Source organism: Mya arenaria, chromosome 10 (assembly GCF_026914265.1).
Source record: "Mya arenaria isolate MELC-2E11 chromosome 10, ASM2691426v1".
In the NCBI taxonomy this organism is placed as follows: domain Eukaryota; kingdom Metazoa; phylum Mollusca; class Bivalvia; order Myida; family Myidae; genus Mya; species Mya arenaria.
The window spans coordinates 57,146,611-57,164,821 of record NC_069131.1 but is presented as its reverse complement, the minus strand read 5'-3'; the positions used below and the strand labels follow the sequence as shown (position 1 = coordinate 57,164,821).

The 18,211-nt window shown below is 34.7% G+C and overlaps 2 protein-coding genes across 2 annotated transcripts; both read left to right on the top strand.

The window, feature by feature from the left end:
• Positions 1-2,755, top strand: LOC128204844 (uncharacterized). Its single transcript, XM_052906252.1, has 2 exons — positions 1-539; positions 2,263-2,755. The coding sequence occupies exons 1-2, from the start codon at positions 1-3 to the stop codon at positions 2,753-2,755; spliced, it is 1,032 nt and encodes a 343-aa protein (XP_052762212.1).
• A 5,194-nt stretch (positions 2,756-7,949) lies between these two features.
• Positions 7,950-16,374, top strand: LOC128206499 (protein starmaker-like). Its single transcript, XM_052909010.1, has 7 exons — positions 7,950-8,020; positions 9,836-9,970; positions 10,563-10,628; positions 11,334-12,482; positions 12,824-12,992; positions 13,610-13,725; positions 15,504-16,374. Exons 1-7 carry the CDS (start codon positions 7,952-7,954, stop codon positions 15,528-15,530), a joined length of 1,731 nt encoding a protein of 576 aa, XP_052764970.1. The 5' UTR covers positions 7,950-7,951; the 3' UTR covers positions 15,531-16,374.
• The last annotated feature ends 1,837 nt before the right edge of the window (positions 16,375-18,211 follow it).

The window sequence follows — 18,211 nt, the reverse complement described above, 5'->3', positions numbered from 1 at the left end:
ATGGCTTCGAATAATACAACAGAGCAGAGCGCATTTATGCTTCGGGACGGATATGACATACCGGTTTATGGACTGGCCAATGGGAAGTTTTATTACGTGCACATTCCGGCAATAGTTTGTATAGCAGTTAGCCTTTCGTGTGCATTGGCAGCTATAACTCTCTCGTTCCGCCGTAAGAGCTACAGGACGTTCTTCAGCAAATGGTCCAAGAGCGAACGATTGGTCGTGTATTTGTCAACATTCGACGCCCTGTTCAGCGTCTCCCATTTGCCTGACCATCTGCAAATTGTAATCACCAAGGACCATGTCCGACCAAGGGAGCTTTGTACGATATATGGCTTCATGTTGGTCGTGTTCTTTGCCGCACAGATGCTGATCGTAAACGTTGTGGCGATAGATGCGTTCGTGATGATGTACTTCAACAAGAAGATATACTTCGGCAAGTATGACAGTGGACTGTTGGTCTTGACCTTCGGTGTGCCGTTCGTCGGCGCTGTTGTTGCAGCTGTTTACGGGCAGTTTGGACCAATGGGCAGCGCGTAAGTTCATTTTGATTTTGAAAAATATTGGAATTAAATATAATTTTGATTCTCTGAGAAATAACTGAAGGAGCACGGTATATATTGAATATTTCATTTAATGGCAACGATAATGAAATGCAGTCCCCGAAATGTAGTACAGAAAGTGTGTTTTACATGTATTCATGTATATAAAACACCAGTGTTTGAGTGTTTTCAATATATAAATGATAAAACATTCAAACGCTGTATTTTCTTTTAATAAATTCTACATTTTACGATACGCTTTCATCAGTAAATAAAAATATCATAGAAAAGACGTTACTGTTTAATGACGGCATGTCGTTAGCGACAAAGCAAGTGACGTTGGTAGGAACACAAATATGATATAAACACGTACATATGAACATAAAAGTACTATGGATCACAAGTGATGCAAATTAAAAGTTAAAATTGTATAATAGTAATACAATAATAATAATAATAATAATAATAATAATAATAATAATAATAATAAGCAAGCACATTAAATTATGACTTTTTATATCATTCATAAATGAAATGAACACAGAGGAAGAAAGTTTATTCAATGAAATATAACACACAATAAATTTTTGAAATAGGCCAGCATGACCCGTGATAAAATTCATAGAATAAAATGGCTTACGTCTACAAATAGCGAACATGTAACATACAAACAAGAATATTTGTTATAAAGAAATAGCAACTGTATCTATAGAGATTGATACACATAACATAAAAAATAAATGAGTTAAGCTATAAACAGGTATATTTGTATCAGAGAATTAACAGCAGTAACTTTAGTATTTGATGAACATATAATAAATTACTTATGCCACTATATCAATGCACTGAAAAACAAAACGTAGTTAAAGTTATAAACCACTTGCAAAAATTCTCCAATAGTGCATAATTTAGTAATGATATTTGATAGATTGTGCCTTAACTATTCTGTCAACATAATACAATAACAGAGCCGTGCACTAAATGTAGTTTTATTTTTTAAAAATACTACGAATGCGCTATCTTATTAGAATTACATACGTGACTCACCTCAATAACTTTGTCCTATTGCCTTACCACTAAAAAGCGAAAACAGAAAATTAAAAAGGTTTATAGGGTAAAGCTTAGTATTGTTTAGGGTTCAAATTTAAATGCATTGCTTTATATTTAAGTTTTTTTCAGATGAATGCACACACATTTTCTACTCACTAGATATCTATACATGAACATAAGTTTTCCCTATTTCAAATTTATTATATATTTATAAGCTAATTATTAAGATGTTTTCATTTTCAGACTTATACATATTTATTTGAAAAAAATATAGAAATAAGCACATAAGTCAAAAGTTTAAACATAAACCCCGTTTAATGGCACAGAGCCAATGCAAAAAGACATAGAACACAAAAACAAACAATCACCAACCAGAAACATGAAATAACAAATAACTCCACAAACATCACAGTGCATATATTCTATATAAAAAAACTACGTGTGTTTATCCAGGATTGTTAGGTACCGCCTTGGAACGATCATGTCGAGTTTTTGTGTATGGAAATTTAGAAGTGTAAATCGATGTGAATGTGAACATTTTAATGACATTTTACGGCATGTCTCAAATAGAATGAATTCAATCATGTGTAATACGTATTGTTTCATTATTTCAAATATACGTACGGACCACAGATGATTCATTTTTCAATAAAACACATTTTTGCAGGTGTTTCTACGACGCTGTCAAAGGCAATGTCGCAAACCTGTCTTTTACGACCATCCCACTACCAATCGTCATGACGGTGAACATCACACTGTACATCTTAACTTGGTTCAAGATCAGAAATCAAGTGAACAACTTGAAGAACACCTTAGGGCCACTTACCAGAACAACGAACGCGCCTTGCAAAGCTGCCAGAAACATGTCCATGTTTGTATTGACTGCGTTCGTGCAATGGTGGAGTGTGGCTGTCTTTGGCGTCTGGGCTTTGGTTGTCAACAACCCGGCTCAAATTCCGGAAATTCTTCACGACATTGGGGTCATATTTACTAATCTTGGAGGCATCATGAATCTGATCATTTATCTCAAACTCAAAAGGACAGATCTTCAACGACAGACAAACGAGTTGAGGGCAGCAAGCAGCAACACGACAGTCAAGACTTTGTCCACCGGAAGCATCCAAAGCAAAGATTCCCTATCCGATGTTCCCAGGACATAGATAACTTGTCTTGTGTCCAACGGATGAAAGTCATCTGAAAGAGCAATAAGGGCTGATTGTTCTAAACTTTGTTTAAGTTAACGACGTGATTAACGACATCGTTATCAGTTTTCAGAGGTGAACTTTATATAATGGGCTTACATATTTAAATAAAAACCAGTACAGATGAAACATTGGTTTCAAATCGAATTAGAAATACTGCAGATTACTGGTGTACCAATCAAACTTCCAGAGCAGTAACGATTTGAAAGTGAACAACTTTGACGTTTAAAACTTCAATAAAAGTCATGAACAAATGACTCAATGTTACACATATTAAGTTTTTTTGTCTGAGACAAATCCGAACAAGCGAACAAAATAAAAATAAAATAAAACTACAAAATTGAGGTTCAAAAGGGGGCGGTCGAACAATTCTTCTGTGGATCCATAATTTAATTTTACCTTTTTAGTGTTATGCAATGTAAATTTAATTTATATGACTGTTTTAATTTTCCGAAAGTTGTAAGAGACATTTAATCAAACATCGCGTCGTATTATGATTTTTTTTACTCTTTTTAAGATAGTATGTGAATACTAGGAGCGGTATCTAAAAAAATCTTATTTTTTTCTTTGCAGTGTCTTACAAATATGCGCGCATAATTCCATAACTGGAACAGTTTTGTGTGATCTTAATTTCTTCATCGCATTATACATACTTTTGCACAAAGACAAAAGTTGAAAGTAAAGATAAAAATAATAATTAAAACAACATCAAAGACATCAACATTACGAGAAGTTGCGTTTATTCATGTCAATTCAATTCATTAAATAGATGGATCTACATATGTTAAAATCACATAGATAATCATGTATAAAATGCATTGCTGAATGGAACTTTCGTATGTCAGTGGGAAACCATACGTACAGAGCGCCATGTCTATAGATACGTGTTGCCTGCTTAAGGTGCTGAAAACACTTAACTAAACTCGAGTATCCGCCATTGAAATATTGGTCCATACTTCAGCGCCGTAATGTTGAAAATGACGTTTTCTTATCGATAGATGCAAGAGGATTAACGTCTCCTCCCCAGCATTTTCTTCGACACTTAGAAAAGAGAAAAGAGTATAATCATAGTCCATGGCCATTGTCCGTGGACTTCGCACTGCAATAAACGGTAATGGCTGCCATAACATAATGCCTTTTCCGTCTAAGTCAAGGCCGATGTAAACAATAAAATGATAGTCATACCTCGTCTTGTGGCCATAATTAAATGAAAATAAATATAAAACATTTCTATCTTCAAATGTCACAAAAAAGGTTTTCTGGCTTCATTCAATAAATAATGCTGCACCCTCAGAACTATTTAAAAAGCTTTTTTGATATTTACAAATTTAAAATCATTATGGGCATATCCATGATAACCACAAATCAGCACATACCTATGCACGAATAATTTTCACTACGCACTGAAGCGAAAAAAACACATTTTTACTATATTTGTTTAATTGAGATGGGAGAAAAAGCATATACCTTGTTTGTGTTAGAAAGGTTCATTCCAACCCTCGCGCATGGTGTTCTGCGAAAACTCAGTAAACCTTGTTGTACACGTGCGGCCATGGAATTTTACTTATGGATTGTATTAAACGAACGGCCATTGTAGATGATTTTTCTCCCACCTCAGTTAGAGGAAATACATGTAGAACTGTAATTTAATATTTTTTGTACATATGGGTATTTTTTTCATCTTTGCCCGCTGGCAAGATAAGAATTTCCAGCATGGCCCGATATTTGGATCTACCTGTACATATTTGGGTGGGAGAACCGTACCACCCGCATGATCATATATTTGGATCTACTTTTTTGGGATGGGAAATGAGGATCGCCGCGTATTCAAGCCAAGCATAAATGGTCTAATGTATGTTAAATAACGAAGTTATCGAACCCATGGATTTCTGATACGCGTTTTGCTGTGGATTTGTTAAATTATTTTCGTGTTGTTGTTTTTTACTATAAATTTTAGGATAAATTCTAACCTTTTCTTCAAAATTGCATCAACGCTTTTATTGTTTTATTTCCAACCGTTATAGATAATATCATTTTCTTTTGGAAATTCTAATAAATGAGTACAGGTATTTAAAACGACAACAAATATATTGTATCTCCAGGGCCGCCATTACCCACATCCTAAATTTGTCCAAGTGAACGTTTCATGTCAATATACTATAAAAAACGAAAAGAAACTTTAAGGGAACTCCTAAACAAAATCTACACTACGACAAAACAAGTGTAGGGTTGAAAGAAACGGAAGGTTGATCGGGTAAATAGAAACGAACATTTTCAACGCCGTAGTCGATATGTTCGTTAAGGGGCTAGGATCCCCAGACCCTCTTACTGCGTATTTTGGCTAATCTTTTCGGTTTCCGGGCAATTGGGGACACGCCAAAAGTTGCGGCCCCAAAGTGTGACCCCTCTACCATTAAAACATGGATGCAGCCAAGAGGATATTCCCGTTGCTACAAACATCTACCAAGTGCAAATGATTTGTTTTAAAGTGTGCTGTACTGATCAAAGAAAACATAACTATTTGAAATAAACCTACTAACTAATACGCAACTCCATTATGGTACAACTTTATGGCTCCTTCGAGTTCATTTCTATGTGGAAACGATTATTCAAAATCCAGTGAGACTTACAAACGTTTCAACATCCATTTAGAAAAAGATCACATAAAAATAACAGAGAGTAGAAACATGATCATGTGTATTAATGTCCACTCCTTATTGTCATTCATGATTGTTTTTAAGGAATGGACCCACGCAAAACGTCACGACGTTTCGTAATTCAAAATCGGAACACCTTGGCCATTTTCCATCGAAAACAACATGGGATGTTATACCAGTGCATTTGTTGAAGTAGTTCCTAAAGTTAATAATAAAAATAATATTTAAAAAAATAAATAATTGAGTGTAGTGTTTTAACGTGTAATTTATATGACTAAGTTAAAATTGATTCCCGGTGAAGTGTATTATTGCATCGGTTAAACTGCTAAATTGAAATTACTACGGATCTTCTTGCAGCGTAGTTAAATGTTAAGATTTCTTACATTTTAAATTGCCTTTCTACAGCCGAGGTTGTTTTCGTTGGAAAATGGGTGTGTTCCGATTGCGTAATTCAATATCGCCAGTTGACAACATGTTTCCTATAGGCTACCCGAAAAATCAGGCCAAGCTCCTCGAAAAAAAACGCATCACAATATCTTATTTTATTAAGCTTAATTAGGTAGTGCAAATATATTTTAAAACATAAAAAATAGTTCATCGTGGTTGACTTAAATATAAATAGTTTTAATGTCATAATTATTTACACAATTAAAACAAATTCATATTGATGAAACAGTGTGTGTATACATGGTGATAAATTGCGTCATAAATGCTTCGTCGGTATGCAATATTTTGCCTCGAATGAATTAAGACTGTCAACAAACATAACATTATTATCTTTCATCTTTGTTTTTAGTCATCATTCGTAGCAAAATGTTGCCTTCCGTTGGCATAAGGGATAGCAAAACATATTGCAAAATCTGGAAAATAAAGAAACATGGTATATTTAACTAATGAAGTATTTCATATTGTCTTGACATATAGGATTCCATTCTCTTACACTAGAGCGAATGATGCTATGTATACAACATAGATTTTTCATTGTTGAACCTCTAATGAATGAGAATGATAACAAATAATTCAGGAAAATAGAAAACAATATAGGGAAACAATTTTCCTTTAACGAACACTTTCTCCACTACTAAATTTTTTAGATAAGACATGATGTACTTTTGTAACGTGCGAGCCAAACATACAAACACCAAATAGCCGAGCTTTCTGGCGTAATGAAACAAAACACCAACAGATGCCTTCAGGGAAAAGCATGCTCGACCCTTTTATGGGTCCACAGGTCTTTATATACACTAACTTATCTATTCTCACATAGCCCAGGCTTTGCTAATTTGCATATTACCAACCAAGTTCACATCCGGTATGAACGTACTTCCGTTTTATACGGAATATTATTATGAACGCACCTCGGCCGCTGTAGACCTCTGCCGCCTACAGGGGACCGTTACACTTCAACCATCAGGAAAGCAGAGCTTTAAAGATTGTTGAAGTTCCAACTTACTATGCCTCACAGGACAGCTGAGCTTCCTAGCAAGTGCATAGAAGTGGAGATTATGAACGCACATCCGTCGCATACAGCGGACCGTTACACCTTAATACACCATTTTGCTTTAGTATGTACATTATCGATAAAGTAAGATTTAACCCAAAACACTACCATCAATGGCATGAATTAAAAAATCTCTCCAAAATGCGGTTCTATTGATCCAATCGAACGCTTTTCTATAGTCAATATATTGCATTCTCGAACACCAGAGCGACGATGCTTTGCATTAGATTAATGAGAATGCAATACTATTACTTTTATGAAAATATACCTGTTCTTCTACCTTTAGACACCTTTCTTCGAAAAACTTTCTGGTAGTTTATACTGAGGTAAAATATTTCCTACACAACTTAAAAGTGTTATGCCGCTATAATAGGCTAGGTCAGTCGGCAAGAACAGTGAAACAGGAATATTCCATCAATTTGTCTGAGTATGTTTGACACTATGGGTCCTGCTTAATACACACCACATATTTCGCAAGGTTTGGCCGCCTCGAATGAGGTAGGTGTGTTTTATCCTATACATTAGGAAGTGTATTATATATTTATTATGTGCCATAAATTTAATGGTATGAGATAATAAACGATGTTTGACTTTGACTTTGTGTTCCAACTGCTAGACACTTACCGATAAAATAGTTAAGGTGTTGTCGTTGCAGTAAAATACTTTTTTGCCATGAAATCGAATAATTTCATATTTGCATTTTGTTATTGTTTGACAAATTCCCTTTGAAATTTGTCAAACCTCTTTTGCTCAACCTTTTTGAAGGGGGAATTTCAATAATGAAAATCATCGCCTACCAATTTAAAGGCTGCAGTTTTCACTGAGTCAATGATTGAACAAAATGGCTATTGTACAGGAAAAATATCCATGCTAACGAAGCGCTGAACAGCACTAAATCGAATAATGCGCCCGTTTGCTATGCTGTACGTTATTACTTAATTAAAATCCAGAATCAAGATTATCCAATCAAACTTGAGTATATCGCTTTGTTGAAACATGGCTGACGGCAAAGCGGAAATTTCAGATGTCAACAATATTAATGTCCCTCACGTTGTAATTATACAGGTAATGACGAAAATAAGGTCATGTTATTAATATTTTTTATCATTTATGTTGGTTATATGTTTGTCAATCAATACAATTATGGTACAAAAACATGAACTTAATTATCAATAAATAATGATATTTGCTTTTGTAAATTTGGAACCCATAAACTCTTCTGAAGTAAAAGACCAGTTGAAGATTCAGAATATGTCTGTCTTGGGCTCTCCATCTATCGAAGCAACTTGTGGAATCTTTATGCAACAGTCAGTTTTAACCACGCACCCCCCCCCCCACCCCCACCCCACCCCCCGTGTCCAGGGGTATACCGGGTGAATGCAGTGGTTTTGACTTCAAGCCACAAATAGCAGTAAATGTAAATGTGCCTTACTTAGGGGTGCTGGGCATTTGGCGGGGATTCTACCAGCAGTTTGTACCCGCAGGGCGGGAATTTTACCCGGGCTTGGCTGTACGGAAAGTCGAAATCCCCGCTATTCTCCGGACCTGGGGGCTGTGGTTACAATTCACTGGTGCGTTAGCGTTGCCTTTTAGTATTCCTACTATAAGGGTGGGACATGACTTACCTTTTAAAGTTCCCTTTCCACCTTTTATCAGGATACTATTAAAACTATAGTTTTTTATTACAATTCTGTTATATGACAGGTAAATTAACTAGCAGTTTACATGGTGGAACTCATGTAATGTTTCTTTTATGTCAAACCCTTTGTGTTGCATATAATTTTCGCAGAAAACAAAGTTGAGTGTAATACTAGGAGATATCGATGTAATTTATACCCTAGCTTCTTTTAGATAGACCTGGTTCTTTAGCATGCATTATGTAAAACTATTTGTTGTTTATCTTCTTCCAGCCAAATCCTTAGTTTTATTATTGTGTATATTATTGCTCTATAATGTTCTCGGAAAATAAAATATGTTTAAACCAAAGCTTTAATGTCTTCCACATGACTTAACTGGGGATTAAAACCAAGACCTGTCACCCTGACTGGATATGGATCAGAGAAGTCTGCCATCACACATTGGGCTGGCCTAAATTTGACAAACTGAAAATGTTTTACTAAGTTTGTTGGGAGGGATTGTTCTTGGTATGGCAATTTTGGTCCAGGTTGACAATCCCCATACGTTTGTCAAGATCCAATTCGCTATTCAGTCATAGCTTTTGCAATAAGACTTAACAATGAATAAGCCGGAGTTCCAACCCTTGAGCTTGGCATGAAATGTTTGCACATTAAGCACTATCTTGCTCTTCATATCAATGCCAGAATCTGATATGCCTTGAGAGGGTGAGTTTGTTAAAGTAGATACCGGTTTCTGCATTCCAATGAAGACATCAAAATAGTAAACAAAAACAGATATGATTTTATGCAGATCAATGAGATGATCATATGAACTAATTCTTAAATGTGTTTACTTTTGAACAGCTTTCATGGCCATAAAGCTGATTAGATAAAATAAATGATAACTTGGAATAAAAAATATTTCAAACTTTGTAAAATTTTAATGCTATGTTTTTTCGAAACCATTAGTTTATAATAATTTATTTAAGCTAATTGTTACATACCGGTACAAACAAGCTGATAGCTTAAAGAATTACTCTTAGGCCAGTTTTCTGGGTAAAAAGCAGTACTGGTGTTCAGTTTAAGACTTGAGAGGCAATGAGAAAGTACCCATAGTGCGGATTGAATTCACAACCTCTTGGGTGAGAATCTGACAACTATACCACAAGGCCACACTCACCAATATTTAAAGTCAACTGAGATTTTACCATCCGTAATTGAAACCACTGAAATGTCCTTATTAAATTTAATTATCTACTTCCAGGCTTTGGTTAGAGGAAACCTTGTAAGATGGCGACTGGAGAAACTTCGTAGAGCATATGAGCAGGTGTTTTCTGAGATAGAGAGACATGATAGTCATCATGTGGAGTGGAAACATGACAGTCCTTGTTTTCCAAAGGTATTATAATTGTATTAAAGTCATTGACAGTAAGCAAAGATATTATAAAAGAAATCCTGTATACATGTGATAATGTAGTGTCAGATTTGATATTTCCCCCATACAATTAACATATTGATTCATTTTTATCATTTCAATCAGTTATAATACTATATTTAAAATTAAATTACTAAATGTATTAAAATTAAAATTTAATATTATGTTATATTTAAAATTAAATTACTAAATGTATTCAAATTGAAATGTTATCATAAGAATAAAGGTTCAACATTATTATTTGGAAATTCTTCTAACTACAGCCTTTTGTATTTCATATCTGGCTATTCTTCCAACTAAAGCCTTTCCAATTTCAATTATTTTAAAAACCATTAGTTTTATGTTGTAGTTTTAATATCGAAACAGCTTAGAAAATTTGGCAAGTTTTATTATAAAACAATGCTTCTGTTTATTTGATTAACTGTTAACATGGAAAATGGATTGATAAATTATTGGAAATATTTTCTGAATGCCTTCATTAAATTTTGTACAAGTGACTATCTAAATATCTAATTTAAACATTTCTATACCAGCAATATGTGGCTTTATTTTACAGATTGAAAAGGGGACACCAACTCAGAGGGCATTCCATAAGAATATCAACAATGACAAGCAGAAAAAGGTATTTATGATTTTAAATTATTTATATATAGAGAGATAATTTTAGATATATATGTATACATTATACATTTAATCTTTACTTTCTCCTGTAGGTGATAAGGCGTTCTATTTTAACATAAAAGTGTTTTAAATAGCTAACGTCTATTAATTATATGATACATATGATAAACAGGGATGTGATTTGTTTGCGGAATTCCGCGGATCTGATCTTCCCCCCCCCCACCCCCACCCCAACAATTTTTTTTTTACCCGAAAAACATTATTTAGTTGCTTTCAGTTTTAAAGTTGATATTCAAGTTTGCTTCAAATTTAAAGTCAGGAGAGCCCTCACAAGAGCTTCTAAAAAGTTATTTTTTCTTCTACAGCAGTGCGCTTTTGACCCCAAGAGTGCCCCATAAACCCATGGCCGAAAATGTTTCAGCCCTCCAGCTGCCAGGTCAATTACATCCCTGATAAAGTAGTAAGGTGACTGACCGTTGAACCTCATTGGCTCGAAATCGACCAGTGAAAGTACCTTTAGCCTTGGGAAATTCAAGCGAAGTGGAAATGATTACCTTCAGTTGAAAGAAATCGACCCTTAACATCCAGTATGAGCCAATGAGGAAATCGAGCCAAATGATTTTGAGTCAATACTGAATAGGGTTTGTCTGTATGTTCTTTTAAGAATACTTGCTACAACGTTTTAAAGTTCTTATTTTTGTTTCAGGCAGTAAAAGCAGCAGACCGGAACAGAAAGGACTTTGGCACATCAACTGCAGAGCAGCATTCTGTAGAAGTTCAGACCAGCTTTATAGATCTGACCTCTCAAACAGTGTCAAAATTGTCTGAATCAAGTGGACCCTGTGTGAAAACTGAGACTTGGGAAAATATTCTGGATGATCTACCAACAAAGGATCATTCAGCAACTGAAATTATTGATCTTACAGATGGAACAGACAATGTGATATCTGGCCATGAAAGGGGTAGAAACAGGCAGGGTACAAGTGATGAAACTGCTGAGTTTAAACTGGATTTGAATTTATCCAGAGAAAGTGATGTCAGTCCAAGAAGTGAACATGCAAGTCATGGCTCTAAGGGAGATAGCATTTCAATGAATGCTCGACCGTCAGTAGAAAAGATGTATACTGGTGATACTAGGATATTGAAAGCAAATGATAGGAAACATGTCAATAAAGGTCATTCCTTTGAAGGAGGAAATGCGGGTACACAGGAGCCAGTGAATGAAGTTATTGACCTAAGTGATGATTATGATGATGAAGTAATTATCAGAAAGCCTGACAGAAAAGTTAATTGTATGGACAATGAAAAACAATATTCTGACAGAAGTGATGGGTCGAAGACTTCTCGAAAAAGTTATCTAAACTCCGGCAGGGATGAAAAATATTATAAGCACAAAGAAGTGGATGATATTGAGCAAATTGAATTGCAGAGCCAGGGGTCAGGCAGATCTGATAAGTCAAGTTCAAGGACACATAGGTCAGAGAAAAGGTCAGCAAGAGACAATGAATTTGAAGGCAGAGTTCAAAGGTCAGATAGATCGGAAAGGTCAAGTTCAAGGTCAGAAAAATATTCCTCCAAGGAAAATGACCATGACATTCATGGTCATAGGTCAGATAGTTCAGAAAGGTCACAGCAGTCGGACAAAATGTTAAACAAAGACAATGCCACTGAAAGGGCCAATCGCTCTGAAAGGTCAAATTCAAGATTACAAAGGTCAGAAAGGTATTCATCCAAAGAAAATGACCATGAAAATCAAGGTCATAGGTCAGATAGATCTGAAAGGTCACAGAAGTCAGAGAAAAGGTCAATTAGGATTGAAAAGCCGGACAGATCACCTAGGGCAGAGGATGTCATGGTATGGTCTTGTGGTAATTTTTATAATTTTAGTTTCATGTAATCATAAACTTTCTCATACTCTCGCTATAAACATCATTAAACATAACTTTTGTATATAACATGCATATATATCATTGATGATTTCTATAAATGGTACACTACAGTCAGTTAAGAGTAATATTCACTTACAAAATCAAATTACTTTAACAATAGTCTTTCATTATTAGCCCCCAGTTGATGCTTTCAAGAATGACTCAATTGATTTGTAAATTCCAAAAATTAATACCAAATTAATTACCAAAGAATAAACCAAAAATCTTAAAAAGCGCTCATCCCACATCATGACATGTTTCACTTCAGAGTCCAAGAATGTCCTCCCAGAGTCCTGTAAGTCATATGTCACGGTCAGGTAGACTGGACCACATTTCCACCGCAGCTAGCAGAAGGGAGAAACCAGTCCAGAGTGTTATTGATAGTACCAGTCTGACGAATGTCACTTCAGTCTGGGATAGTTATAATTCCATACCTGGTAAATATACAAAGACTTGTGAGTTTTTATTAGCTTCTGAAATCCAGGTGTGAATTTGGATTTTCAGATGCTTTTTTTACTTCAGAACACTGGTTTTATCAAAATTAAGCAGATGTATTTTCACAGCCTTGTTGTCAAAGTCCAAAAACATAATCCTTGGCCTTGACTAAAGACGTTAAATAAATGCTACAAAGACTATGAGCTTCTTATTGTTCTGGTATATATATATATATATATGGTAGTTTATTTAAGGAAGAAAACAAAGATAATCCACTCAGGGTTCAACTTTTAAAACAATATTCAGGGGCATAGCTAGACTAATTTTGATGTGCAGGCATCAAATTGTTGGGTTTCCTTGTTCGCCTGATTTCTTTGAAAACATTGTCTGGCTAATGGAACATTTTGATGTTTATTAAATTAAAGGGAAAACTAACATAAAAATTTAGGTCTAATTTGGTGGTAGTTTTTGTTCTTTCTTTATAGGAAAAAATGATGTGTAGGCCCTGGAATTAGCTTAGTGGAGGCTATGCCACTGCTATTATTGACTGTCAGTTATCACTGGATTTCGATAACCTGGTATTATTTGATTGTTGGAAAAATAACTTTTCTTTCTTCAGATATGCCTGATGTTCCTCTGTCACTTCCGGATGACAAGGAGGAGTTACAGCAGATGAGGAAGAACATTGCCATGGAGCTGTTATGGGTGCAGCAGGCAATAGACAGCAGGAAAAATGTGCGTATCAGGGACACAGGCTTCGTTTTAACTTCTTATTTTAATTTATAGATATTGTCGTTGCCTCATACATGCCATATTTCTGAGAGGCTTCACAGGGGATTTTGTTCTGAATTCCAGGGGATTTTGATATTACACCAGGGGATTTTTATGTGATGAAAATTTGCGTATCTGCTTTTATAATATAAGAATAAATACAGAAATACACTCAAATTACAATAATTTTTGGACTTAGTCATCATGGTCCTTCATGGAATTTCACACTCATAATATTATTGATGCTTTCCATTGTCAACCTTAAGCAAGTTTTGAAAAAAATAAGAAATAAAAATTTAAATTCCAGGGGATATGAATCCCCCAGTGGGGAACCAGGGGATGGGTCGAAATTCTGGGGGATTTTTTCCCCCGTTGGGGGATATGGCATGTATGTTGCCTTTGTGTCGTTGCCTGTAAAGACATCTGTTTGAGAAACCTTTTACCTGTAAATAAAATACTATTCAGCAAGTATGAAATGATTCCCATGTCAATGGTGCTTGCAAATGCTTGTCTTCGTCAGGCAATTATACAAAAATCCATAACCACCCACACATTCCAATATATTTACCCCTCAACTTCCATTCCTTGAATGAACTGCCATTCGGCAATTGCGTTCATCAGTCGATGAATGCAACATCTTTGGATATGTTCCGATCGCAATTCATCGCATAACAATATACAAATGTACATGAAAATTATTGATATTGTTATTGTTTGTATTGTGTCAGCAAGTCCAGTAAATCAACATTTTAGAAAGTGTTATCGTATTTCAAACGTATTGTTGCCAAAAGTGTTTCATTTTTAGGTTTAAAAGTGATTTCAAGTCAGGGATTTTTCTATAGTACCCACGGGTCTGACTATCAGACCCATTCCCAAAGCAAAATATAAGATATTTTTCCCAATCTTCAGAAAAAATTCCAATCAAAAATAATAGAAAAAAAATGTTTGTTTTTATTAATTTTTTAGAAAGTCTTTTTAGCGGTACTGGTTCATTTTCAACATCCTAATAAATGATGTGATGTAAAGTTTTTTCGATAATTTAATCGGAAATCATTGATTTTCATCACATTCAGAGATCAGTATGAAATATTATCTGTCATTATTTATTGCAATAGATATTTACAACCCAAGAATTGATATTTTTGGGGTCTTTTAAAGAGAAAATAAACTAATATTAAATAATTTCCTAATTCGCAGGAGACTAGACAGCTTTTTCTTTTAGCTGTAAAATTTTCCAATTTCGGCATTTTTACGACGCAAAATTTCCCAAAATGTCAAATGGGCAAAAAAAGCCCTGCAAGTGGTTGATCTTTTCCCGCGTTATTGTGACGTCATTTTAAAAAATGTTTCCGGTTACAGTCGGGTCGTTCTATTTACAGAATGGGTATGAAAGGATTACTAAAAGGTTGAATGAAATAATGAACTATGGGGTGTAAATATAAGGAATGAATTGAGGGGTTGATGTCATTATCGGGATATGAAGGCAATTAGGCTGGTCAAAGTACGCATGGAGTCCTTTGGACTCCACACACCTAGACCAGCCCAACTGCGTTCATACCCCGATAATGACATCAACCCCCCAATTCTTTCCTTAAATAATGTCACAGGTAAACACAATAATAATTTTTGGCAGGAATTAATTTCTGAAGAAAAATGTTGCCTTATTTAGTAACATGTGCTTTATTAGTTTGTGAACTGCTGTCGCCGTCTTATATACACACTCCTGTTGTTTATATTTTCAGTATCTGAAGCTGAAGGGCAGCATGTGAAGGTAGACAACCAATGCATGATGCTCTTGCCATATGCAGATATTGACTGTGTTACTCCAGCTATTTAAAACTCAGTGCAGTGTAACCTCCCTTGGCTGGTATCTCACAATGATCACCAAAATCATGTGACAATGTTCCAAATCTTGGGATATATTTACCGTTTTGATATTAACCATTTAATATTCAAAAGCTTTCTTTAAAACTATTCTGAAATTAGATAAAACAAAATCAGTTTCTTAAAAAGTGGGTAGCTGATAGCTTTTCTTACTACTCAAGATCTTCTTTGCTCATCAAGATGGATCACTGGTATTAAGTTACGGCTTGTCAAGATGATACTGATTTGAAAATTCTTAACGGATTAACAATGAAAAGAAAATTGCACTTTCACCTTGATTCAGCAGTCCTTTTTTTAAGCATTATCAACATATTTTGAGGACAGAGATTATCTGATTTGAGTGTAATGAAAATTACGATAATTGCAGTCAACATATTGTAAAGTCTTCCATTTTTCTTATCGTCAAACATTTATTATTTTCAAGGTCAGGTCAAGTCTGTACAAAGAGTATCGCATACAAAAGGCATGAGACTGACATTGTGTTAAACCAGGTCATCTATTGATCATGTTATCATGAAATGTAACTGTTAGGGTAGCTGTTTGAAAAAATCATTGAATCAATCTTAATAAATTTGATTATGTAGTTATATATTTAAAAACTGCTTATAAGCCCTAAGGCTGATTTCAAAAACATGCTATTTATCTGTGATACTTTATTTGTCTCTTTTATCTGTGATTTTGCAAGATAGTTATTACAATTATTACTATATATGAAATATGTATTTAATATTAAAATTACAAACTATATTGACAACTTTTTTGTTTGAATGAATTTTTGAAACAATTTTATTTTAGAACACTTTGATCGGAAATAAGAAGGTTTTGGATGTATGCTGGCAATAAAGCTAACTTTACCAATTCAAGTGAAAGTTCAACTTGTAGAATTTCAGAATACATTTTTGATAAATGTTGGGAGAAACACGAGTTGAGTGGGAAACAATGTCTTCAGCTGCAGTGAAGTCTTGTACCTGTTAAGAAAGACATCTGATACATACATGTGCTTTATCTATCTTTGGGTTTTTTGTGATGTTGTGTGTTTTTCGTTAATTGTCGGTTAGAACCATTGTGTTGCAGAAGCAAAAAAACTTTTTAGAAGCCCTTGGCTGTCTTGGCTTCTAATTTAGAGCAAACTACTCCAAATACCAACAACAAATGCAAGATGGCACCAATTAAGAGGTTTTATCTGAACTAGAACAACACGAATCTATAAAATAATGTCTGATCATTGCATCCAGACTGGTGGTTTATCTATAACATAAGTGGCACAAACAACATTCAGTGATTTTTTTGGAATTATTTTCACTGCCTGTGGGAAAAAAGTCAACTGGAAAAATACAAATTCAGGCCACAATTGCTAATATAAAGACAAATATACATGTTTTCACTTTTTTAGGCACATTTTATGCTGTGAAAGACCTAGTCTGGTTTAGATTTTGCTTATTTTTCAAGAAATGCATTGCTTTTTAATGCATTAATGTAGTCTGCATTTATCAAATTTGGAATCTTGGGGAAAATTAACATTTTTTCACAAGGGAAAACAGCCTTTAGAAGTCAGTAAATTGCACCAAAATTAATCACTGCCTTTAAACAGGGTCTGCATTAAGCATTTGGACACTGGGCTTGTCCCTGTATTTTCCATCGTATTGTTATAATTAGCTACAGCAGGCATCTTCATTTTGCTGCAGATGCACATTCTACTGTTCTTAAATTATGCTCAGCGAAACATGCTTTCAATTGAACAAACAGCCATCTCTAAAACATCTGGTCATTGGGTTAGATTTGTGGTCTAACAATAAACTGAGGCACAAATATTTTTTTATACAAGATTCAGTGCAATCTGAGTGTTAATGTTAGCAGTTTTGTCATGTGAAACTTTTATACCATTGCTGGTGGCCTTTTTCTTCTTCAAAATCTCTTCTCTCTTGTGAAAAATATATTTTTGTCAAGTACTGTTGACTATTATCCATACAAATTATTTGGCCATGACCTTCCTTAAATAGGGTTAATTGACTAAATTTAGTGGCATAAGCCACAGGTAAACCAAAAGATACCGTTTTTTTCCAAAATTGACTGCTGGATTTCTTGATTTGGGTTGAACTTTCTGTGATTTATCAAACAATATACATGTATGTTCATGTCAATATGCTAGAGATGTGCCAACCCTACAAGAATAACTCGGTCATAAGTAAGAAATTAAAAAATACATTAATCTTTTCTGTGTGATGATGAATTTAAGCTTTAACGGCTGGGCTCCTTCATAATGACTTGGACTCGTAGAGTTTACAAGTTGGTAGTCTGACAGACTTGTGCAAAACTTGTTGGTGTCTAACACTGCCAAGGGCCATTACTGTGAAAATTACCTGAGCAGAACATGCCAATGCTATTGGTTGGTAGTTATCATTCCTGGGAAGTTACATCATCAACGTAGATAGACTTTGTTACATCCATCTATTACCATACAACCATCTATTACCATACATCCATCTATTACCATACATCCATCTATTACCATACATCCATCTATTACCATACATCCATCTATTACCATACATCCATCTATTACCAT